The sequence below is a fragment of the Somniosus microcephalus genome, chromosome 33 (genome assembly GCF_052327205.1).
Source record: "Somniosus microcephalus isolate GS21.2 chromosome 33, FLI_Smic_1.0, whole genome shotgun sequence".
Classification (NCBI taxonomy): Eukaryota; Metazoa; Chordata; class Chondrichthyes; order Squaliformes; family Somniosidae; genus Somniosus; species Somniosus microcephalus.
This window is the reverse complement of record NC_141019.1, coordinates 36,818,706-36,843,391: the sequence shown is the minus strand read 5'-3', so window position 1 is coordinate 36,843,391 and position 24,686 is coordinate 36,818,706. Positions and strand designations below refer to the sequence as shown.

At 53.5% G+C, this 24,686-nt stretch overlaps 1 protein-coding gene across 1 annotated transcript in view; it reads right to left on the bottom strand.

The window, feature by feature from the left end:
- Window positions 1–253, bottom strand: part of LOC147097174 (histone deacetylase 4-like) — a 100,860-nt gene extending 100,607 nt beyond the window's left edge. The window contains 1 exon segment of the mRNA XM_085972540.1: window positions 22–253. Coding sequence (XP_085828666.1) covers window positions 22–238 — 217 coding nt within the window. The 5' untranslated portion in view covers window positions 239–253.
- Window positions 254–24,686: the final 24,433 nt, after the last annotated feature.

Here is a 24,686-nt window from a genome sequence, read left to right as displayed (position 1 = left end):
AATGTATTAAATAAAATGTACCTCTAATCGCATGAGGGAAGACAGCCAGGGTTCGAATGAAGGGACTGAACTCACGATCTCTTCTGCAGACTCTTGTCACAACATCCAACGCACAGTCTGAATGTGTGGTTTCCCCTCGCTTACTGAGAACTGCGATACCTTCCCTTATCTCTCTCTCTCTCTCTCTACCACTCGCTGCTGTAGGATTATAATACTGGGCTCCACCGCAGGGACACATTCTCAAAATTTAAAAAAATCCACTTCGAGCAAAGCGCTCGTTTCAGAGAATCGTAAAAATCCTCACAGTGAGCGCGTCAGAGGTGGAAAGAACGAACTCGCATTTCTCCAGCGCCTCTCTCGACCTCAGCACGTCCCCGAGCACTTTACATCTAATGAAGTACTTTTCGAAGTGTGGTCACTGTTGTAATGTAGGAAACGCGGCAGCCAATTTGCACACAGCAAGCTCCCACAAACAGCAATGTGATAAATGACCAGATCATCTGTTTCAGTGATGTTGGTTGAGGGATAAATATTGGCCCCAGGACACCGGGGAGAACTGCCCCTGGACTCCCTCCATACTGCCCCTCCGACAGTGCGGCGCTCCCTCAGTACCGCCCCTCCGACAGTGAGGCGCTCCCTCAGTACTGCCCCTCCGTCAGTGCGGCGCTCCCTCAGTACCGCCCCTCCGACAGTGCGGCGCTCCCTCAGTACCGCCCCTCCGACAGTGCGGCGCTCCCTCAGTACCGCTTCTCCGACTGTGCGGTGCTCCCTCAGTACTGCCCCTCTGACAGTGCGGCGCTCCCTCAGTACTGCCCCTCCGACAGTGCGGCGCTCCCTCAGTACTGCCCCTCCGACAGTGCGGCGCTCCCTCAGTACCACCTCTCCGACTGTGCGGCGCTCCCTCAGTACTGCCCCTCCGACAGTGCGGCGCTCCCTCAGTACTGCCCCTCCGACAGTGCGGCGCTCCCTCAGTACTGCCCCCTCCGACAGTGCGGCGCTCCCTCAGTACTGCCCCTCCGACAGTGCGGCGCTCCCTCAGTACTGCCCCTCCGACAATGCGGCGCTCCCTCAGTACCGCCCCTCCGACAGTGCGGCGCTCCCTCAGTACTGCCCCTCCGACAGTGCGGCGCTCCCTCAGTACTGCCCCTCCGACAGTGCGGCGCTCCCTCAGTACTGCCCCCTCCGACAGTGCGGCGCTCCCTCAGTACTGCCCCTCCGACAGTGCGGCGCTCCCTCAGTACTGCCCCTCCGACAATGCGGCGCTCCCTCAGTACCGCCCCTCCGACAGTGCGGCACTCCCTCAGTACTGCCCCTCCGACAGTGCGGCACTCCCTCAGTACTGCCCCTCCGACAGTGCGGCGCTCCCTCAGTACTGCCCCTCCGACAGTGCGGCGCTCCCTCAGTACTGCCCCTCCGACAGTGCGGCGCTCCCTCAGTACTGCACTGGAGTGTCAGTCTAGATTTTTGTGCTCAAGTCTCTGGAGCGGGACATGAACCCACAACCTTCTGACTCAGAGGCGAGTGTGCTGCCAACTCTCCACATATCTTAGGAACATAGGAACAGGAGGAGACCATTCAGTCCCCCTCGAGCCTGTTACATTAGGAACAGGAGGAGGCCATTCAGTCCCCCTCGAGCCTGTTACATTAGGAACAGGAGGAGGCCATTCAGTCCCCCTCGAGCCTGTTACATTAGGAACAGGAGGAGGCCATTCAGCCCCCTCGAGCCTGTTACATTAGGAACAGGAGGAGGCCATTCAGCCCCCTCGAGCCTGTTACATTAGGAACAGGAGGAGGCCATTCAGCCCCCTCGAGCCTGTTACATTAGGGACAGGAGGAGGCCATTCAGCCCCCTCGAGCCTGTTACGTTAGGAACAGGAGGAGGCCATTCAGCCCCCTCGAGCCTGTTACATTAGGGACAGGAGGAGGCCATTCAGCCCCCTCGAGCCTGTTACGTTAGGAACAGGAGGAGGCCATTCAGCCCCCTCGAGCCTGTTACATTAGGAACAGGAGGAGGCCATTCAGCCCCCCTCGAGCCTGTTACATTAGGAACAGGAGGAGGCCATTCAGCCCCCTCGAGCCTGTTACATTAGGAACAGGAGGAGGCCATTCAGCCCCCCTCGAGCCTGTTACATTAGGAACAGGAGGAGGGCATTCAGCCCCTCGAGCCTGTTACATTAGGAACAGGAGGAGGCCATTCAGCCCCCTCGAGCCTGTTACATTAGGAACAGGAGGAGGCCATTCAGCCCCCTCGAGCCTGTTACATTAGGAACAGGAGGAGGCCATTCAGCCCCTCGAGCCTGTTACATTAGGAACAGGAGGAGGCCATTCAGCCCCTCGAGCCTGTTACATTAGGAACAGGAGGAGGCCATTCAGCCCCCTCGAGCCTGTTACATTAGGAACAGGAGGAGGCCATTCAGCCCCTCGAGCCTGTTACATTAGGAACAGGAGGAGGCCATTCAGCCCCTCGAGCCTGTTACATTAGGAACAGGAGGAGGCCATTCAACCCCCTCGAGCCTGTTACATTAGGAACAGGAGGAGGCCATTCAGCCCCCTCGAGCCTGTTACATTAGGAACAGGAGGAGGCCATTCAGCCCACCTCGAGCCTGTTACATTAGGAACAGGAGGAGGCCATTCAGTCCCCTCGAACCTGTTACATTAGGAACAGGAGGAGGCCATTCAGCCCCCTCGAGCCTGTTACATTAGGAACAGGAGGAGGCCATTCAGCCCCCTCGAGCCTGTTACATCAGGAACAGGAGGAGGCCATTCAGCCCCCTCGAGCCTGTTACATTAGGAACAGGAGGAGGCCATTCAGCCCCCCTCGAGCCTGTTACATTAGGAACAGGAGGAGGCCATTCAGCCCCCCTCGAGCCTGTTCCCCCATTCAATGAGATCATGGGCTGGTCTACGACCTAACTCCATATACCTGCCTTTGCCCCGTATCCTTTAATACCCTTTGGTTAACAGAAATCTATCAATCTCTGATTTAAAATTAACAATTGACCCCCCCAGCACCAATTGCCGTTTGCGGTGGAGAGTTCCAAACTTCTACCACCCTTTGTGTGTCGAAGTGTTTCCTAACTTCACTCCTGAAAGGTCTGGCTCTAATTTTTAGACTCTGCCCCCCAGTCCGTGACTCCCCAACCAGCGGAAATAGTTTCTCTCGCTCCACCCCATCAGTTCCCCTTAATATCCTGAAAACTTCGATCAGATCACCCCTTAACCTTCTAAATTCCAGGGAATACAACCCTAGTTTGTGTAATCTCTCCTCGTAACTGAACCCTTAGAGTCCGGGTATCATTCTGGTAAACCTTCGCTGCACTCCCTCCAAGGCCGTTGACATCCTTCCTAAAGTTGACTGATACCTGGGATGGCAGGAATGACGTACGAGGAGAGATTGGGTCGATTTGGCTGATACTCGCTGGAGTTTAGAAGAATGAGAGGGGATCTCATTGAAACTTATAAAATTCTAACAGGACTAGACAGACTAGATGCAGGAAGGATGTTCCCGATGGCCGGGGGGAGTCCAGAACCAAGGGTCACTGTCTAAGGATAAGGTGTAAGCCATTTAGGACTGAAATGAGGAGGAATTTCTTCACCCAGAGAGTGGTGAACCTGTGGAATTCTCTACCACACAAGGCAGTTGAGGCCAATTCATTAAATATATTCAAGAAGGAGTTAGATATATTTCTTGAGGCTAAAGGGATCAAGGGATATGGGGAGAAGGCAGGGACAGGGTACTGAATTTGGATGATCAGCCATGATCTCATTGAATGGCGGAGCAGGCTCGAGGGGCCGAATGGCCTACTCCTGTTCCTATCTTCTATGTTTCTATGTTTCGATGTAAGTTAGACACAATACTCCAGCTGCAGCCTAACCAGTGATTTATAAAACGTGAGAACATAAGAAATAGGAGCAGGAGTCGGCCATTCGGCCCCTCGAGCCTGCTCCGCCATTCACTGAGATCATGGCTGATCTTCGACCTCAACTCCACTTTCCTGCCCGATCCCCATATCCCTCAGTTAGATTGTTGCCCATGTGGTCTCGCCAAGGTTTGACACCAGTTTAAGTTGCTCTAATCTTTGTCTCTTTGTGATTGCAGGTGAAGAGGCAGCTGGCTGCAGTTCTCCACTTCGAGTCGCACCCCAAGGCCGGGACTGTGTGTGAGTAGAGACTGCGCCGTCCCTCGTCATCACATGGAGAGAGGGCCATTAGACTCCTTCTTCCCTCTATCCCTCCCTCCCTTCCTGTCTCTCTCGCCCTACCTCCGTCCCTCACTCTCCCTCTCTCTCCCCCCCTCTCACTCCCTCTCTCCCCCTCCCTTGCTCTCTCACTCCCTCTCTCTCCCCCTCCCTTGCTCTCTCTCCCTCACTCTCTCTCCCCCTCCCTTGCTCTCCCTCACTCTCTCTCTCTCCCCCTCCCTTGCTCTCCCTCACTCCCTCTCCCCCTCCCTTGCTCTCCCTCCCCCTCTCTCTCCTTCCCTTGCTCTCCCCTCCCTCCCTCTCTCCCCCTCCCTTCCTATAATAAATAAACCCCGTGTTTGACCGCTGCCTTCCTTTTTGTCCGCAGTGTTCAGCCAAGGAGACAGTGCAGCATCCTGGTATATCATCTGGAGAGGGTCCGTCAATGTTCTCACCCAGAGAAAGGTACCGACTGTTCCGTCTTTCAATCCCATCCCCATCTGCTGAATCCCAGCGAGTTTCGATTGTTAGGCTACTAAACCCAGGACCTGTCTTCTCCTCCGTGAGGTGTCCCACGGGTGCAGTGGTCTCGGGGTCGGGAGTGCTACTGCATTGGCGCTGGAGAATTCTCTTTGACTCAATCACCATTATAACCAGACCCCCGCTCTCAGACAATCTCTTTGTAACATAAGAACACAAGACACAGGAGCAGGAGTCGGCCATTCGGCCCCTCGAGCCTGCTCCACCATTCAATAAGATCATGGCTGATCATCAACCTCGACTCCACTTTCCCGCCCGATCCCCATATCCCTCGATTCCCCGAGAGTCCAAAAATCTCTCGATCTCAGCCTTGAATATACTCAACGACTGAGCCTCCACAGCCCTCTGGGGCAGAGAATTCCAAAGATTCACCGCCCTCCGAGTGTGAAGAAATTCCTTACCATAGAGGGAGTGCAACGAAGGTTCGCCAGACTGGTTCCTGGGATGGCGGGACTGTCGTATGAGAAGAGATTGAGTAAACTAGGCCTGTATTCTCTTGAATTCAGAAGAATGAGAGGGGATCTCATTGAAGCATACAAAATTATTACAGGGCTTGATAGGGTGGACGCTGGGAGAATGTTTCTCTTGGCTGGGGAGTCTAGAACCAGGGGCCACAGCCTCAGGATAAAGGGTAGGCCATTCAGGACTGAGATGAGGAGGAATTTCTTCACAGAGGGTGGTGAATCTTTGGAATTCTCTACCGCAGAGGGCTGTGGAGGCTCAGTCATTGGGTGTATTCAAAACAGAAGTCGATAGATTTCTGACTAGTGAGGGCATCAAGGGATATGGCGATAGGGCTGGTGAATGGAGATAGAGTCATAGAGTTTCACAGCACAGAAAGAGGCCTTTCGGCCCATCGTGTCCACGCCGGCCATCAAGCCCTGTCTATTCTAATCCCATTTTCCAGCACTTGGTCCGTAGCCTTGTGTGCTATGGCGTTTCAAGTGCTCATCTAAATGCTTCTTGAATGTTGTGAGGGTTCCTGCCTCTACCACCCTTTCAGGCAGTGAGTTCCAGATTCCAATCACCCTCTGGGTGAAAAAGTTTTTCCTCAAATCCCCTCTAAACCTCCTGCCCCTTACCTTGAAACTATGCCCCCTGGTTATTGACCCCTCTACTAAGGGGAAAAGTTCCTTTCTATCTACCCTATCTATGCCCCTCATAATTTTGTACACCTCAATCAGGTCCCCCCCTCAGCCTTCTCTGCTCTAAGGAAAACAACCCCAGCCTGTCCAGTCTCTCTTCATAGCTGAAGCGCTCCAGCGCAGGTAACATCCTGGTGAATCTCCTCTGCACCCTCTCCAATGCAATCACATCCTTCCTATAGTGTGGCGACCAGAACTGCACACAGTATTCCAGCTGTGTATTCTAAGACAATTAATAGGGCCGGTGAATGGAGTTGAGGTCGATGATCAGCCATGATCTCATTGAATGGCGGAGCAGGCTCGAAGGGCCGAATGGCCGACTCCTGCTCCTATTTGTTATGTTCTTATGAGGAGAAATGTTTTTACACAGCGAGTTATGATCTGGAATGTGCTGTTTGTGGGAGCTTGCTGTGCGCAAATTGGCTGCCGCGTTTCCCACATTACAAAAGTGACCACACTTCAAAAGTACTTCATTGGCTGTGAAGCGCTTTGGGACATTCGATGTTCGTGAAAGGCGCTGGAGAAATGCAAGTTCTTTATTTTTCATCTTATATTTTTTGTAATATGGAGACCAGAACTGTGCACAGTGCTCCAAGTGTGGTCTAACCAAGGTATACGGAGACCAGAACTGTGCACAGTGCTCCGAGTGTGGTCTAACCAAGGTATATGGAGACCAGAACTGTGCACAGTGCTCCAAGTGTGGTCTAACCAAGGTATATGGAGACCAGAACTGTGCACAGTGCTCCAAGTGTGGTCTAACCAAGGTATATGGAGACCAGAACTGTGCACAGTGCTCCAAGTGTGGTCTAACTAAGGTATATGGAGACCAGAACTGTGCACAGTGCTCCAAGTGTGGCCTAACCAAGGTATACAGAGACCAGAACTGTGCACAGTGCTCCAAGTGCGGTCTAACCAAGGTATACGGAGACCAGAACTGTGCACGGTGCTCCGAGTGTGGTCTAACCAAGGTATACGGAGACCAGAACTGTGCACAGTGCCCCAAGTGTGGTCCAACCAAGGTATACGGAGACCAGAACTGTGCACGGTGCTCCAAGTGTGGTCTAACCAAGGTATACGGAGACCAGAACTGTGCACAGTGCTCCGAGTGTGGTCTAACCAAGGTATACAGAGACCAGAACGGTGCACAGTGCTCCAAGTGTGGTCTAACCAAGGTATACGGAGGCCAGAACTGTGCACGGTGCTCCAAGTGTGGTCTAACCAAGGTATACGGAGACCAGAACTGTGCACAGTGCTCCGAGTGTGGTCTAACCAAGGTATACAGAGACCAGAACGGTGCACAGTGCCCCAAGTGTGGTCCAACCAAGGTATATGGAGGCCAGAACTGTGCACGGTGCTCCAAGTGTGGTCTAACCAAGGTATACGGAGACCAGAACTGTGAACAATGCTCCAAGTGTGGTCTAACCAAGGTATATGGAGACCAGAACTGTGCACAGTGCTCCAAGTGTGGTCTAACCAAGGTATATGGAGACCAGAACTGTGCACAGTGCTCCAAGTATTTATAGAAACATAGAAGACAGGAGCAGGAGTAGGCCATTCGGCCCCTCGAGCCTGCTCCGCCATTTAATGAGATCATGGCTGATCATCCAAATTCAGTACCCTGTCCCTGCCTTTTCCCCATATCCCTTGATCCCTTTTAGCCTTAAGAAATATATCCAACTCCTTCTTGAATATATTTAATGAATTGGCCTCAACTGCCTTGTGTGGTAGAGAATTCCACAGATTCACCACTCTCTGGGTGAAGAAATTCCTCCTCATCTCAGTCCTAAATGGCTTACCCCTTATCCTTAGACTGTGACCCCTGGTTCTGGACTCCCCGGCCATCGGGAACATCCTTCCTGCATCTAGTCTGTCTAGTCCTGTTAGAATTTTATGAGTTTCAATGAGATCCCCTCTCATTCTTCTAAACTCCAGTGAGTATAAGCCCAATCGACCCAATCTCTCCTCATACGTCATTCCTGCCATCCCAGGTAACAGTCTGGTGAATCTTCGGTGGGGAAAAACCTCTCGCGCTCATTGTGCGAGTATGGTTTGGATCGCTTTCTGATTGTGAACAGTCAGAAATAAAGTGGTCTGGCCTTTAGACCAACGGATCGTCAAGACCCCAGGGTAAACATGTATCAAAGCAGCCCCTTCTAGATCGATAAGAGTACGTTAGTAATTTGTGTGTCTCTCTTGATTATTTTTGACGAGGTTGCAATGCAGCCACGGCCCAGTGGGGTAGCACTCTCCCCGAATCACGGAAAGCTAACAAGCAGATACAGCAAGCAGTTAGCAAGGCAAATAGTGTGTTGGCCTTTATGGCAAGGGGGCTTGGTGTATAAGATTAAGGAGGTCTTGCTGCAGTTATCTAGGGCTTTGAATATATTTAATGAATTGGCCTCCACTGCCTTCTGTGGTAGAGAATTCCACAGGTTCACCACTCTCTGGGTGAAGAAATTCCTCCTCATCTCAGTCCTAAATGGCTCACCCCTTATCCCAGTGAACACTGGCCAATTACACACTCGCCCAGTGCACACTCGCTCAGTGCCCACGTATCAGTGACACACGCCACACTCCAATACTCCTTTAGTACTACACACTCACGGACATGAATCATTCGTGAAAGAAAGACTGATGAAATAATACTGGGCGGCCTGCGGGTGGGGCTGTCCAGGGAGAGTATAAATACTCGGGCACGGGCCCAGCTTGCGCAGGACATTCTTTAACGGGAACTAGTGAAAGACACAACTAGATCTCCATGTTGTAAAACAGTTGATTAAAGCTTTGTTTAACGCTTAGACCAAGTGCCTAGTAGTTTTCTAACGTCAGTCCATTCTACACAATCTCGCCTCGTACGACAGCCCTCTCATCCCTCTTACTTGACTAACGTAAATGGCTGTGAGGATACGGGTTTGCAAACCAGGCGAAGGTTATTGTTGGTCAACACTTGGCCAGTGCAAGGCCTCTGACAACCCGGCACAGATCTCTCTGCCGCCGCGAGAATTTTCTTACAACACAACTTCCTGCCACAGTGCCCAAGAGAGGAGATTGTTTGAAAACAGTGGACGGAAGCTGCAGGGTGAGACTCGCACCTCGAATAAACACCAACCCCTGGTGCCAAGATCAGAAACACGTTGGAACTCGTCCCCGTGACATTGGACTACCCGCCTCCTCCTCGGAGGGGCAGTGCTGAGGGAGCGCCGCACTGTCGGAGGGGCAGTACTGAGGGAGCGCCGCACTGTCGGAGGGGCAGTACTGAGGGAGCACCGCACTGTCGGAGGGGCAGTACTGAGGGAGTGCGGCACTGTCGGAGGGGCGGTACTGAGGGAGCGCCGCACTGTCGGAGGGGCAGTACTGAGGGAGCGCCGCACTGTCGGAGGGGCAGTACTGAGGGAGCGCCGCACTGTCGGAGGGGCAGTACTGAGGGAGCGCCGCACTGTCGGAGGGGCGGTACTGAGGGAGCGCCACACTGTCGGAGGGGCAGTGCTGAGGGAACGCCGCAGTGTCGGAGGGCAGTACTGAGGGAGCGCCGCACTGTCGGAGAGGCAGTACAGAGGGAGGGCCGCACTGTTGGAGAGGCAGTACAGAGGGAGTGCCGCACTGTCGGAGGGGCAGTACTGAGGGAGCGTCGCACTGTCGGAGGGGCAGTACTGAGAGAGCGCCGCACTGTCGGAGGGGCAGTACTGAGAGAGCGCCGCACTGTCGGAGGGGCAGTACTGAGGGAGCGCCGCACTGTCGGAGGGGCAGTACTGAGGCAGCGCCGCACTGTCGGAGGGGCAGTACTGAGAGAGCGCCGCACTGTCGGAGGGGCAGTACTGAGGGAGCGCCGCACTGTCGGAGGGTCAGTACTGAGGGAGCGCCGCACTGTCGGAGGGGCAGTACTGAGGGAGCGCCGCACTGTCGGAGGGGCAGTACTGAGGGAGCGCCGCACTGTCGGAGGGTCAGTACTGAGGGAGCGCCGCACTGTCGGAGGGGCAGTACTGAGAGAGCGCCGCACTGTCGGAGGGGCAGTACTGAGGGAGCGCCGCACATAAGCACATTAGAACATGAATTAGGAGCAGGAGTAGGCCATTCGGCCCCTCGAGCCTGCTCCGCCATTCATTAAGATCATGGCTAATCTTCAACCTCAACTCCACTTTCCCGCCCGATCCCCATATCCCTCGATTCCCCGAGAGTCCAGAAATCTATCGATCTCGGCCTTGAATATACTCAACGACTGAGCCTCCACAGCCCTCTGGGGCAGAGAATTCCAAAGATTCACCGCCCTCTGAGTGAAGAAATTCCTCCTCATCTCAGTCCGAAATGGCCGACCCCTTATCCTGAGACTGTGACCCCTGGTTCTAGACTCCCCAGCCAGGGGGGAAACAGCCTCTCAGCATCTACCCTGTCAATCCCCCTTCAGAATCTTGTACGTTTCAATGAGATCACCTCTCATTCTTCTAAACTCTCGGGAATATAGGGCCATTCTACCCAGGTACCATTCACGCCACACAAGTGGCGGGCAATGACTATCTCCAACAAGTGAGAGTCTAACCACCGCCCCTTGACATTCAACGGCATTACCATCGCCGAATCCCCCACCATCAACATCCTGGGGGTCACCATTGACCAGAAACTTAACTGGACCAGCCACATAAATACTGTGGCAACAAGAGGTCAGAGGCTGGGTGTTCTGTGGCGAGTGTCTCACCTCCTGACTCCCCAAAGCCTTTCCACCATCTACAAGGCACAAGTCAGGAGTGTGATGGAACACTCTCCACTTGCCTGGATGAGTGCAGCTCCGACAACACTCAAGAAGCTCGACACCATCCAGGACAAAGCAGCCCGCTTGATCGACACCCCATCCACCACCTTAAACATTCACTCCCTCCACCACCGGCGCACCGTGGCTGCAGTGTGTACCATCTACAAGATGCACTGCAGCGACTCGCCAAGGCTTCTTCGGCAGCACCTCCCAAACCCGTGACCTCTTCCACCTAGAAGGACAAGGGCAGCAGGCGCACAGGAACACCACCACCTCCAAGTTCCCCTCCGAGTCACACACCGTCCCGACTTGGAAATAAAGCGGCCGTTCCTTCATCGTCGCTGGGTCAAAATCCTGGAACTCCCTCCCTCACAGCGCTGTGGGAGCACCTTCACCACACGGGACTGCAGTGGTTCAAGAAGGCGGCTCACCACCACCTTCTCAAGGGGCGACTAGGGACGGGCAATAAATGCTGGCCTTGCCAGCGACGCCCACATCCCATAAAAACCAATAAAAAAATAAAATCTCTCCTTGTAGGATAATCCTCCCCATCCCGGGGATCAATTTGGTGAACCAAGGCCTGGTTCTAAGGCAAGTACATCCTTCCCAGCCGGGAGTTGGATGTTCTCCAGCGTGTGTGTTCTGGGTTGCTAAGCGAGATTTGGATAAAATGACACGTGGGAAGAAATTATTCCCTTTTTGTAAATGAGACGGAGTCTCCTGGATTAATTCTGAGGTTCGCGCGTTTCCATTTCACCCAGGACATTTGACAGCTGCACTGTAGCCAGAACATCACCCCCCGAGAGGATTGAGTGCAGTCCTGTCTATGAATCAACTCATAGAAACACAGAAGATAGGAGTAGGAGTAGGCCATTCGGCCCCTCGAGCCTGCTCTGCCATTTAATGAGATCATGGCTGATCATCCAAATTCAGTACCCTGTGATGTGCCTCAATGAATCCGAGACTCGACGTTAACGGAGCTAAGCAAGGCTTTTATTAACTCAGAAAGTAATACACATTGGAGAAGTGTCTCTCATCCAGAGATCTGCTGTACTGCTGTGAGACACGCTGGGGCTTGCTTAAGTAGGGGCCAGGTATGGGCGGAGCCCTACACACAATACAATACAGGTAAGGAAATGAAACTGAAACTAAACTAAACACAGGGCATACAGTGCCTGATGAATGGCATATTTCATCACACCCTGTCCCTGCTTTCTCCCCATATCCCTTGATCCCTTTAGCCTCAAGAAATATATCCAACTCCTTCTTAAATATATTTAATGAATTGGCCTCAACTGCCTTCTGTGGTAGAGAATTCCACAGGTTCACCACTCTCTGGGTGAAGAAATTCCTCCTCATCTCAGTCCTAAATGGCTTACCCCTTATCCTTAGACTGTGACCCCTGGTTCTGGACTCCCCCGCCATCGGGAACATCCTTCCTGCATCTAGTCTATCTAGTCCTGTTAGAATTTTATAAGTTTCAATGAGATCATAGAAACATAGACATAGAAGATAGGAGCAGGAGTAGGCCATTCGGCCCTTCGAGCCTGCTCCGCCATTCAACGAGATCATGGCTGATCATCCAAACCCTAACACCCGGTCCCTACACCGACAGCCATCCCACCCAAGCCCTATCCCGTAACCCCGAGTATTTAATCCCCCCTAACACTAAGGGCTAATTTTTTTAAATTTTTTTTTTTATCATGGCCAATCAACCTAACCCGCACATCTTTGGACTGTGGGAGGAAACCGGAGCACCCGGAGAAAACCCACGCAAACACGGGGAGAATGTGCAAACTCCACACAGGCAGTCACCCGAGGCCGGATTTGAACCCGGGTCCCTGGCGCTGTGAGGCAACAGTGCTAACCACTATGCCACCGTGATCCCCTCTCATTCTTCTAAACCCCAGCGAGTATAAGCCCAATCGACCCAACCTCTCCTCATACGTCATTCCTGCCATCCCAGGTATCAGCCTGGTGAATCTTCGCTGCACTCCCTCCATGGCAAGAACATCCTTCCTCAGATAAGGCGACCAAAACTGCACACAATACTCAAGGTGTGGTCTCACCAAGGCCCTGTACAACTGCAGCAAGACATCCTTGTTCCTGTACTCGAACCCTCTCGCTACAAAGGCCCAACATACCATTTGCCTTCTTAACCGCCTGCTGCACCTGCATGCTTACCTTCAGCGACTGGTGCACAAGGACACCCAGGTCTCGTTGCACTTCCCCTTTTCCCGAGTCGCAACTACAGGATCGGGAGGCCATTGCAGTTCTTTCCCTGTCTAATCCCAATTTCCCTCTCTGTGCCCCTCATCATCAATAACAACTCCCATTAATGCCGCGCCTTTAAATTAGTAAAACGTCCCACGACGCTTCACAGGAGTGATTATCAAACAAAATTTGGACTCCGAGCCACATGAGGAGATATTAGGACAGGTGGCCAAAAGCTTGGTCGAAGAGGGAGGTTTTTAAGGAGCGTCTTAAAGGAGGAGAGAGGTAGAGAGAGGCGGAGAGGTTTAGGGAGGGAATTCCAGAGCTCGGGGCCCAGGCGGCTGAAGGCACGGCCGCCAATGGTGGAGCGATGGAAATCGGGGGGATGCTCAAGAGGCCAGAATTGGAGGAGCGCAGAGATCTCGGAGGGGTTGTGGGGCTGGAGGAGGTTACAGAGATAGGGAGGGTTGTAGGGGGCTGGAGGGGGTTACAGAGATAGGGAGGGTTGTAGGGGGCTGGAGGAGGTTACAGAGATAGGGAGGGTTGTAGGGGGCTGGAGGAGGTTACAGAGATAGGGAGGGTTGTAGGGGCTGGAGGAGGTTACAGAGATAGGGAGGGTTGTAGGGGCTGGAGGAGGTTATAGAGATAGGGAGGGTTGTAGGGGCTGGAGGAGGTTACAGGGATAGGGAGGGTTGTAGGGGGCTGGAGGAGGTTACAGAGATAGGGAGGGTTGTAGGGGGCTGGAGGAGGTTACAGAGATACGGAGGGTTGTAGGGGCTGGAGGAGATTACAGGGATAGGGAGGGTTGTAGGGGGCTGGAGGAGGTTACAGAGATAGGGAGGGTTGTAGGGGGCTGGAGGAGGTTACAGAGATAGGGAGGGTTGTAGGGGCTGGAGGACGTTACAGAGGTAGAGAGTGCGACACTCCCTCAGTAGTGCCCTCCGACAGTGCAGCGCTCCCTCAGTACTGCCCCTCAGTACCGTCCCTCCGACAATGCGGCGCTCCCTCAGTACTGCCCCTCAGTACCGTCCCTCCGACAGTGCGGCGCTCCCTCAGTACTGCCCCTCAGTGCCGCCCCTCCGACAGTGCGGCGCTCCCTCAGTACTGCCCCTCCGACAGTGCGGCGCTCCCTCAGTACTGCCCCTCAGTACCGTCCCTCCGACAGTGCGGCGCTCCCTCAGTACCGCCCCTCCGACAGTGCGGCGCTCCCTCAGTACTGCCCCTCCGACAGTGCGGCGCTCCCTCAGTACTGCCCCTCAGTACCGCCCCTCCGACAGTGCGGCGCTCCCTCAGTACTGCCCCTCCGACAGTGCGGCGCTCCCTTAGTACTGCCCCTCAGTACCGTCCCTCCGACAGTGCGGCGCTCCCTCAGTCCTGGCACTGGGGACTGTCCGCCTGGATTACGGGGCTCGAGTCTGTGGAGTGGCGGCTCGAACCCACAAACCTCTGACTCAGAGGCGAGAGAGAGACTCACTGAGCCACGACTGGGTAAATGAAGAGTTGGCAGTGAGTGACAGAGAAGGGAATCTGAAGGGATTGGGCGGGTGGGGGGATGGGAGTGGGTGCCGGACGTTGATTAGCAGGCGGGACAGCTAACCCAAGTGATCGAGTGTCTGGGCGGGTAGGGACCAAGCCTGCTGCAGGATGGAGTGTGCAGGGGAGGGGAGGGGACCTGCGGGAGATTAATAACGAGTTCTGTTCTGTTCAGACTGTGTCTAGGGCTGTGTCTGGCTTACGTCATTGAAACTAACCAAAGGAGTTTATTTGAAGTGGAAATATTTTCCTGGCTGCGCGTCATTGAAAGTCTGGAGTGACCATCTGTTCCTGACGCACTGCTGGGGAACTCTTTCCCCAGTGCAGTGCTGAGGGAGAACGGCACTGTCGGAGGGGCAGTACTGTCAGAGGGTCAGTACTGAGGGAGCGCCGTACTGTCGGAGGGGCAGTACTGAGGGAGCGCCGCACTGTCGGAGGGGCGGTACTGAGGGAGCGCCGCACTGTCGGAGGGGCAGTACTGAGGGAGCGCCGCACTGTCGGAGGGGCAGTACTGAGGGAGCGCCGCACTGTCGGAGGGGCAGTACTGAGGGAGCACCGCACTGTCGGAGGGGCAGTACTGAGGGAGGGCCACACTGTCGGAGAGGCAGTACTGGGGGAGCGCCACACTGTCGGAGGGGCGGTACTGAGGGAGCGCCACACTGTCGGAGGGGCGGAACTGAGGGAGCGCCGCACTGTCGGAGGGGCAGTACTGAGGGAGCGTCTTTCGGATGAGACGTTAAACTGAGGCTCCGTCTGCCCCCTCAGTTGGACGTAAAAGATCCCAGGGGCCATTATTTCGAAGAAGAGCAGGGGGCCGTTCTCCCCGGTGTCCTGGGGCCGATATCACCCACTATAGCACAGAATAACCGACCATTTGTTGTATGGTGGAATCTTACTAAGCGCAAATTGTCCGCTGCATATTTCTGCAAGGCTCGGGTAATGGTACGAGGCGAACCTGTTTAATTTATTTTTAGGTTGTTTTGTGGAGTGTGGGATGTGGGGCAACAGAAACTTCCCCTTTCATTCATCTCGAAAAAGATAATTAAAAACAAAATGTGTTTGACTAGCGAATAAACGGTCACTTTCATATTTGGATCCAAATCCTAAGCACGATTCTAATCTTATCGCCGTGTAACGCCCTTGATTCAGTGGGTGGCGTCTCTCTCTCTGTCTCGCCTGTGGGTAGAAAGGTGGTGGGTTCAAGTCCTAACTCTAGAAACTCGAGCCCCATAATCCAGGCCGACACTCCCCAGCGCAGATCTCACTCAGTACCGCCCCTCCAACAGTGCGGCGCTCCCTCAGTACTGCCCCTCCAACAGTGCAGCGCTCCCTCAGTACCGCCCCTCCGACAGTGCGGCGCTCCCTCAGTACCGCCCCTCCGACAGTGCGGCGCTCCCTCAGTACTGCCCCTCCGACAGTGCAGCGCTCCCTCAGTACTGCCCCTCCGACAGTGCGGCGCTCCCTCAGTACTGCCCCTCCGACAGTGCGGCGCTCCCTCAGGACCGCCCCTCCGACAGTGCAGCGCTCCCTCAGTGCCGCCCCTCCGACAGTGCGGTGCTCCCTCAGTACCGCGCTCCCTCAGTACCGCACCTCCGACAGTGCGGCGCTCCCTCAGTACTGCCCCTCCGACAGTGCGGCGCTCCCTCAGTACTGCCCCTCCGACAGTGCGCCGCTCCCTCAGTACTCCTCCTCCGACAATGCGGAAGCCCCTCAGTACCACCCCTCCGACAGTGCGGCGCTCCCTCAGTACTGCCTCTCCGACAGTGCGGCGCTCCCTCAGTACCGCCCCTCCAACAGTGCGGCGCTCCCTCAGTACTGCCCCTCCGACAGTGCGGCGCTCCCTCAGTACTGCCCCTCCGACAGTGCGGCGCTCCCTCAGTACTGCCCCTCCGACGGTGCGGCGCTCCCTCAGTACTGCCCCTCCGACAGTGCGGCGCTCCCTCAGTACCGCCCCTCCGACGGTGCGGTGCGGCGCTCCCTCAGTACTGCCCCTCCCACAGTGCGGAGCCTCTGGTGTGGGGGGCTCGAAACCACGACCTTCTGACTCAGAGGCGACAGAGAGACAGAGCTGCCCACTGAACTGAGTGATGATTTAGTGGTAGGACACTGAGCAGTGCAGAGAAACAAAGGGACCTTGGAGTGCATGTCCACAGATCCCTGAAGGTAGCAGGCCAGGTAGATAAGGTGGTTAAGAAGGCATACGGAATGCTTGCATTTATTAGCCATGGCATAGAATACAAGAGCAGGGAGGGGGTTATGCTCGAACTGTATAAAACACTAGTTAGGCCTCAGCTGGAGTACTGCGTGCAGTTCTGGTCACCACATTACAGGAAAGATGTGATTGCACTAGAGAGGGTACAGAGGAGATTTACAAGGATGTTGCTGGGAGCAGAGAATCTTAGCTCTGAGGAAAGACTGGATAGGCTGGGTCTGTTTTCCTTGGAACAGAGGAGGCTGAGGGGAGACCTTATTGAGGTGTATAAAATTATGAGGGGCCTAGATAAAGTGGATAGAAAGGACCTATTTCCCTAAGCAGAGGGGTCAAAAACCAGGGTTTAAAGTAATTGGTGGGAGGTTTAGAGGAGATTTGAGGGGAAATTTCTTCACCCAGAGGGTTGTGGGGGTCTGGAACTCACTGCCTGAAAGGGTGGTAGAGGCAGGAACCCTCACCACATTTATAAAGTACTTGGATGCGCACTTTGGGATGCTGTAACCTGCAGGGCTACGGACCGAGAGCTGGGAAGTGGGATTAGGCCGGGATAGCTCTCTGTTGGCCGGCGCGGACACGATGGGCCGAAATGGCCTCCTTCCGTGCTGTAACATTCCGCGATGATTCTATGGCGAGTTTCTGATTTTTAAACTCAGACCCTCACTTTATTTTGGCAGTTTAAGATCCCAGGGCCAGTATTTCGAAGACGAGCAGGAGGAGGGAGTTCTCCCCGGTGTCCTGGGGCCAATATTTATAGAAACATAGAAGATAGGAGCAGGAGTAGGCCATTCGGCCCCTCGAGTCTGTTCCGTCATTCAATGAGATCATAGCTGATCATCCAAATTCAGTACCCTGTGATGCGCTATCAATTACTCAAAAGACTGAGGTTAAGCGAGTAACTAACAGGCTTTTATTAACAAGAGAATGAAGGTGTGCCTCGAGTGGTCGACCAGTCCAGAATACAGAGGGACTGTGGAGCAGTCACCTTTATACCTGGACTCGTGGGAGGAGTCAGCCGAGGCATGTACAGACATGTACACAGTGGAATACAAACACCCACACAGGCAGGTATAACAGTGGTTTACCACACCCTGTCCCTGTCTTCTCCCCATATCCCTTGATCCCTTTAGCCTTAAGAAATATATCCAACTCCTTCTTGAATATATTTAATGAATTGGCCTCAACTGCCTTCTGTGGCAGAGAATTCCACAGGTTCACCACTCTCTGGGTGAAGAAATTCCTCCTCATCTCAGTCCTAAATGGCTTACCCCTTATCCTTAGTCTGTGACCCCTGGTTCTGGACTCCCCGGCCATCGGGAACATCCTTCCTGCATCTAGTCTGCCTAGTCCTGTTAGAATTTTATAAGTTTCAATGAGATCCCCTCTCATTCTTCTAAACTCTAGCGAGTATAAGCCCAATCGACCCAATCTCTCCTCATACGTCATTCCTGCCATCCCAGGTATCAGTCTGGTGAATCTTCGCTGAACTCCCTCCATGGCAAGAACATCCTTCCTCAGATAAGGCGACCAAAACAGATGATCTGGCCATTATCACATTTATGTTTGTGGGAGCTTGCTGTGTACAAATTGTCTGCCGTGTTTCCTACATTACAACAGTGACCACACTTCCAAAAAAAAGTACTGCATTGGCTGTGAAGCGCTTTGGGACGTCCTGAGGTGGGGAAAGGGGGCCGGAGAAATGCGAGCGGCCCAGAAACTAAATCCTTTAGCATCCGTAACCCTTAATCCCCATACCCAACAAAAATCAATCGAGCTCAGTTTTTGAAAGCTCCAACTGACCCCTGCCCGCCTCCAGCCTCGACAGCTTTTTTGGTGGGTGGCGAGAGTTCCAGAATTCCACTACCCTAATTTTAAGGTTACGCCCCCCCGCCCTTGTTCTGGACTCCCCCCACACCAGAGGAGAATGCTTTAATCATCTTAAAACACCTCGATCAGATCAATCCTAATTGCCCTTGAGAAGATGGTGGTGAGCCGCCTTCTTGAACCGCTGCAGTCCATATGGTGTCGGTACACCCACAGTGCTGTTAGGAAGGGAGTTCCAGGATTTCAGCCCAGCGACAGTGAAGGAACGGCGATACAGGTCCAAGTCAGGATGGTGTGTGGCTTGGAGGGGAACTTGTAGGTGGTGATGTTCCCATGCGTCTGCTGCCCTTGTCCTTCTAAGTGGTAGAGGTCGCGGGTTTGGGAGGTGCTGTTGAAGGAGCCTTGGCGAGTCGCTGCAGTGCATCTTGTAGATGGTACACACTGCAGCCACGGTGCGCCGGTGGTGGAGGGAGTGAATGTTGAAGGTGGTGGATGGAGTGCCCATCAAGCGGGCTGCTTTATCCTGAATGGTGTCGAGCTTCTTGAGTGTTTTTGGAGCTGCACTCATCCAGGCAAGTGGAGAGTATTCCATCACACTCCTGACTTGTGCCTTGTAGATGGTGGAAAGGCTTTGGGGAGTCAGGAGGTGAGACACTCGCCGCAGAATTCCCAGCCTCTGGCCTGCTCTTGTAGCCACAGTATTTATATGGCTGGTCCAGTTCAGTTTCTGATCAATGGTAACCCCCAGGATATTGATGGTGGGGGATTCGGCGATGGTAATGCCATTGAATGTCAAGGGGAGATGGTTAGTCTCGCTTGTTGGAGATGGTCATTGCCTGGCACTTGTGTGGTGCGAATGTTACTTGCCACTTGTCAGCCCAAGTCTGAATGTTGTCCAGGTCTTGCTGAATATGGACACGGACTGCGTCAGTATCTGACGAGTCTCGAATGGTGCTGAACAGTGTGCAATCATCAGCGAACATCCCCAGTTCTGACCTTATGATGGAGGGAAGGTCATTGATGAAACAGCTGAAGATGGTTGGGCCTAGGACACTGCCCTGAGGAACTCCTGCAGTGATGTCATGTGATTGAGATGAATGACCTCCAACAACCACAGCCAACTTCCTTTGTGCTAGGTATGATTCCAACCAATGGAGAGTTTTCCCCTTGATTCCCATTGACTTCAGTTTTGCTAGGGCTCCTTGATGCCACACTCGATCAAATGCTGCCTTGATGTCAAGGGCAGTCACTCTCACCTCACCTCTTGAGTTCAGCTCTTTTGTCCATGTTTGGACCAAGGCTGTAATGAGGTCAGGAGCTGAGTGGCCCTGGCGGAACCCAAACTGGGCGTCAGTTAGCAGGTTATTGCTGAGTAAGTGCCGCTTGATAGCACCAAATAACCGGAAATCTCGGTTAGCCGGCAAAATTCAGGAGTAGGTTCAGGTAACTTTTATTACTTGCCTTCCTCCATCTGTTGCTGTGCAAGGGTGTGGCTGCAGCTGTTGCTAAGCTACAGAGATGCTTGCAACTTGTGGCCATTGTTCTGAACCTGAAGCAACAGGGTTTGTTGCTTTACTTTTACGATAGCTTTTGGTGAACCGGAATTTTTGATGAACCGGTCCCGTCCGTTCCGGATAAAAAAAAGTTTCCTGTACTCGAGGAAACACAACCCTAGTCTGTGCAACCTGTCCTCATAATTTAACCCCTTTTAGCTCCCGGGGTATCATTCTGGTGAATCTGTGCTGCTCCCACTCCAAGTCCAATATATCCTTCCGGAGGTGCGGGGCACGGAACTGAACACAGTCGCTCCAGACGGGGGTCTGACCAGAGCTTTATATAAACCGTAGCATCACTTCCAACCCCTTTGTACTCCAGCCCCCTCCAGAATCACAGAAACCCCACAGTGCAGATAGAGGCCATTTCGGCCCATCGAGCCTGCACCGACACATATCCCACCCGATCCCTGTAACCCCTACAACAACACATATCCCACCCTATCCCCTTAACCCCATGTATTTAATCCCCCTAACACTAAGGGTCAATTTATCATAGCCAATCAACCTAACCCGCACATCTTTGGACTGTGGGAGGAAACCGGAGCACCCGGAGGAAACCCACGCAAACACGGGGAGAATGTGCAAACTCCACACAGACAGTCACCCGAGGCCGGATTCGAACCCGGGTCATAGAGTCATAGAGTCATAGAGTAATACAGCACGGATAGAGGCCCTTCGGCCCATCGTGTCCATGCCGGCCATCAAGCCCTGTCTAATCTAATCCCATATTCCAGCATTTGGCCCGTAGCCTTGTATGCTATGGCATTTCAAATGCTCATCCAAATGCTTCTTAAATGTTGTGAGGGTTTCTGCCTCCACAACCCTTTCAGGCAGTGAGTTCCAGACTCCAACCACCCTCTGGGTGAAAAAGTTCTTTCTCAAATCCCCTCTAAACCTCCCGCCCTTTACCTTGAATCTATGCCCCCTAGTTATTGACCCCTCTACTAAGGGGAAAAGCTCCTCAGCATCCATCCTATCTATGCCCCTCACAATTTTGTACACCTCAATCATGTCCCCCCTCAGCCTCCTCTGCTCCAAGGAAAACAAACCCAATCTGCCCAGTCTCTCTTCATAGCTGAAGCGCTCCAGCCCTGGTAACATCCTGGTGAACCTCCTCTGCACTGTCCCTGGCGCTGTGAGGCAACAGTGCTAACCAAAGGACAACATTCCATTAGCCTTGTTTGATTATGTTTTTGTACACGTTCACAAGGCACAGAAGGTTAAGAGAAGATTCAATCGAGTTTTTTTTCCCTTTTAAGTCAACCAAAGGTTTTGAGAGGGTGAACAGGGAAAGATAATAGAAAGCTGTGAGTTCAGCCTTGTCCAATATAGTTATCATTCTTCCCCCGCCAATTCTCCATTCACCCATCGGCCCCCCCGGCCCACAGCCCCCACCCGAAATATACTTGCTGACCTACACTGGCTCCTGCTCCAGTAACGCCTCGATTTTAAAATCCTCACAATTGTGTTTGAATCCCTCCATGGTCTCCTCGCTCCCCCCCCCTATCTCTGCAACCTCCTCCAGCCCCCTACAACCCTCCCTATCTCTGGAACCTCCTCCAGCCCCCTACAACCCTCCCTATCTCTGTAACCTCCTCCAGCCCCTACAACTCTCCCTATCTCTGTAACCTCCTCCAGCCCCTACAACTCTCCCTATCTCTGTAACCTCCTCCAGCCCCTACAAGCCTCCCTATCTCTGTAACCTCCTCCAGTCCCCTACAACCCTCCCTATCTCTGTAACCTCCTCCAGCCCCCTACAACCCTCCCTATCTCTGTAACCTCCTCCAGCCCCTACAAGCCTCCCTATCTCTGTAACCTCCTCCAGCCCCTACAAGCCTCCCTATCTCTGTAACCTCCTCCAGCCCCCTACAACCCTCCCTATCGCTGTAACCTCCTCCAGCCCCTACAACACTCCCTATCTCTGTTACCTCCTCCAGTCCCCTTACAACCCTCCGAGATCTCTGCGCTCTTCCAATTCTGCCCTCTTGAGCATCCCCCCCCCGATTTCCATCGCTCCACCATTGGCGGCCGTGCCTTCAGCCGCCTGGGCCCTAAGCTCTGGAATTCCCTCCCTAAACCTCTCCGCCTCTCTCTCCTCCTGTAAGACGCTCCTTAAAACCTCCCTCTTCGACCAAGCTTTTGGTCACCTGCCCTAATGTCTCCCGTTGTGGCTCGGTCTTGAATTTTTATTTGACAATCGCTCCTGTGAAGCATCTTGGGACGTTTTACTACGTTAAAGAGGCTGAACGAGCGAAACCTGTTGTTGCTGTTGAGATGTTCCTGTTACCCACACTGCGATCATCAGAGGAACAGTATTGGATTTCCCCTCCCCGTGTGACTCACATCTGTCTTTGTTTCGACTCTCACACGCACTGTGCACTTTTACCAAACCATCGCTTATTTTCCTACCCCTGTCTCCCTACTCGTGGAATCAAAGTATCGCACAGCACAGGAGAAGGCTATTCGGCCCATCGAGCCTGTGCCGGCTCTTTGAACGAGCTCTCCAATTAGTCCCCACTCCCCCCTGCTCTTTCCCCCGTAGCCCTGTGAATTTTTCCCCTTCAAGTATTTCTCCAATTCCCCCTTTTGAAAGTTACTATTGAATCTGCTCCCACCGCCCTTTCAGGCAGCGCGTTCCAGATCACAACAACGCGCTGCGTTAAAAAACATTCTCTACATCTCCCCCTCTGGTTCTTTGGCCGATTATCTTCAATCTGTGTCCTCTGGTTACCGACCCTCCTGCCACTGGAAACAGATTCTCCCTCTCCACTCGATCAAAAACCCTTGTAATTTTGAACGCCTCTATTAATTCTCCTCTTAACCTTCTCTGCTCTAAGGAGAACAATCCCAGCTTCTCCAGTCTCTCCACGCAACTGAAGTCCCTCATCCCCTGGTACCGTTCTAGTCAATCTCCCCCTTAACCTTCTCTGCTCTAAGGAGAACAATCCCAGCTTCTCCAGTCTCTCCACGTAACTGAAGTCCCTCATCCCCTGGTACCATTCTGGTCAATCTCCCCCTTAACCTTCTCTGCTCTAAGGAGAACAATCCCAGCTTCTCCAGTCTCTCCACGCAACTGAAGTCCCTCATCCCCTGGTACCATTCTGGTCAATCTCCCCCTTAACCTTCTCTGCTCTAAGGAGAACAATCCCAGCTTCTCCAGTCTCTCCACATAACTGAAGTCCCTCATCCCCGGTACCATTCTGGTCAATCTCCCCCTTAACCTTCTCTGCTCTAAGGAGAATAACCCCAGCTTCTCCAGTCTCTCCACGCAACTGAAGTCCCTCATCCACTGGAACCATTCCAGTAAATATCCTCCGCACCCTCTCCGAGGCCCTTGACATCCTTCCTAAAGTGCGGTGCCCAGAATTGGGACTCAATGCTCCAGCTGGGGTCTAACCAGTGATTCATTTGCCGATTATCTTCAATCTGTGTCCTCTGGTTACCGACCCTCCTGCCACATGGAAAGTTTCTCCCTCTCTGCTCTGTCCAAAACCCTTCGCAATTACGAGCGCCTCTACTGAACCTCCCCTTAACCTTCATTGCGTGCTTCAGTTTTGCACAGGAAGCCACTGGTTGAAGAAAAAGCCATTTCAGACATTGACACCTTGGCTAACACTCGGCTCAGCTTCGCGCCTCAGCACAGACTGACCTTTTCAAGTCAGACGCGAAGTGACAGACAGATAGGACGGAGCCGCCCGCGTGAAACAGCCTCCACGTGACTCACTTCCCCATCAGCCCTTCCCTCCCCTCCTTTATCCCTCACTTCCGACAGACACTTCATTCTGGGGGAGTCCAGAACAAGGAGAGGCGGGGGGGGCGTAACCTTAAAATTAGAGCCAGGCCGTTCAGGGGTGATGTCAGGAAGCACGTCTTCACACAAAGGCTGGTGGAAATCTGGGACTCTCTCCCCAAAAAAAGCTGTCGAGGCTGGGGGTCAATTGGAGTTTTCAAAACTGAGATCGATTGATTTTTGTTGGGTAAGGGTATCGAGGGATATGGGACCAAGGCGGGTAGATCAGACATGATCTGATTGCTTGACGGAGCAGCCTTGAGGGGGGCTGAATGGCCTCCTCCTGTTCCTAATGTAACAGGCTCAAGGTGGGCTGAACGGCCTCCTCCTGTTCCTAATGTAACAGGCTCGAGAGGGGCAGAACGGCCTCCTCCTGTTCCGAATGTAACAGGCTCGAGGGGCTGAACGGCCTCCTCCTGTTCCTAATGTAACAGGCTCGAGGGGGGCTGAATGGCCTCCTCCTGTTCCGAATGTAACAGGCTCGAGGGGCTGAACGGCCTCCTCCTGTTCCGAATGTAACAGGCTCGAGGGGGGCTGAATGGCCTCCTCCTGTTCCTAATGTAACAGGCTCGAGGGGCAGAACGGCCTCCTCCTGTTCCTAATGTAACAGGCTCGAGGGGGCTGAATGGCCTCCTCCTGTTCCTAATGTAACAGGCTCGAGAGGGGCTGAACGGCCTCCTCCTGTTCCTAATGTAACAGGCTCGAGGTCGGCTGAACGGCCTCCTCCTGTTCCTAATGTAACAGGCTCGAGAGGGGCTGAATGGCTTCCTCCTGTTCCTAATGTAACAGGCTCGAGGGGGGCTGAACGGCCTCCTCCTGTTCCTAATGTAACAGGCTCGAGGTCGGCTGAACAGCCTCCTCCTGTTCCTAATGTAACAGGCTCGAGGGGGGCTGAATGGCCTCCTCCTGTTCCTAATGTAACAGGCTCGAGGGGGGCTGAATGGCCTCCTCCT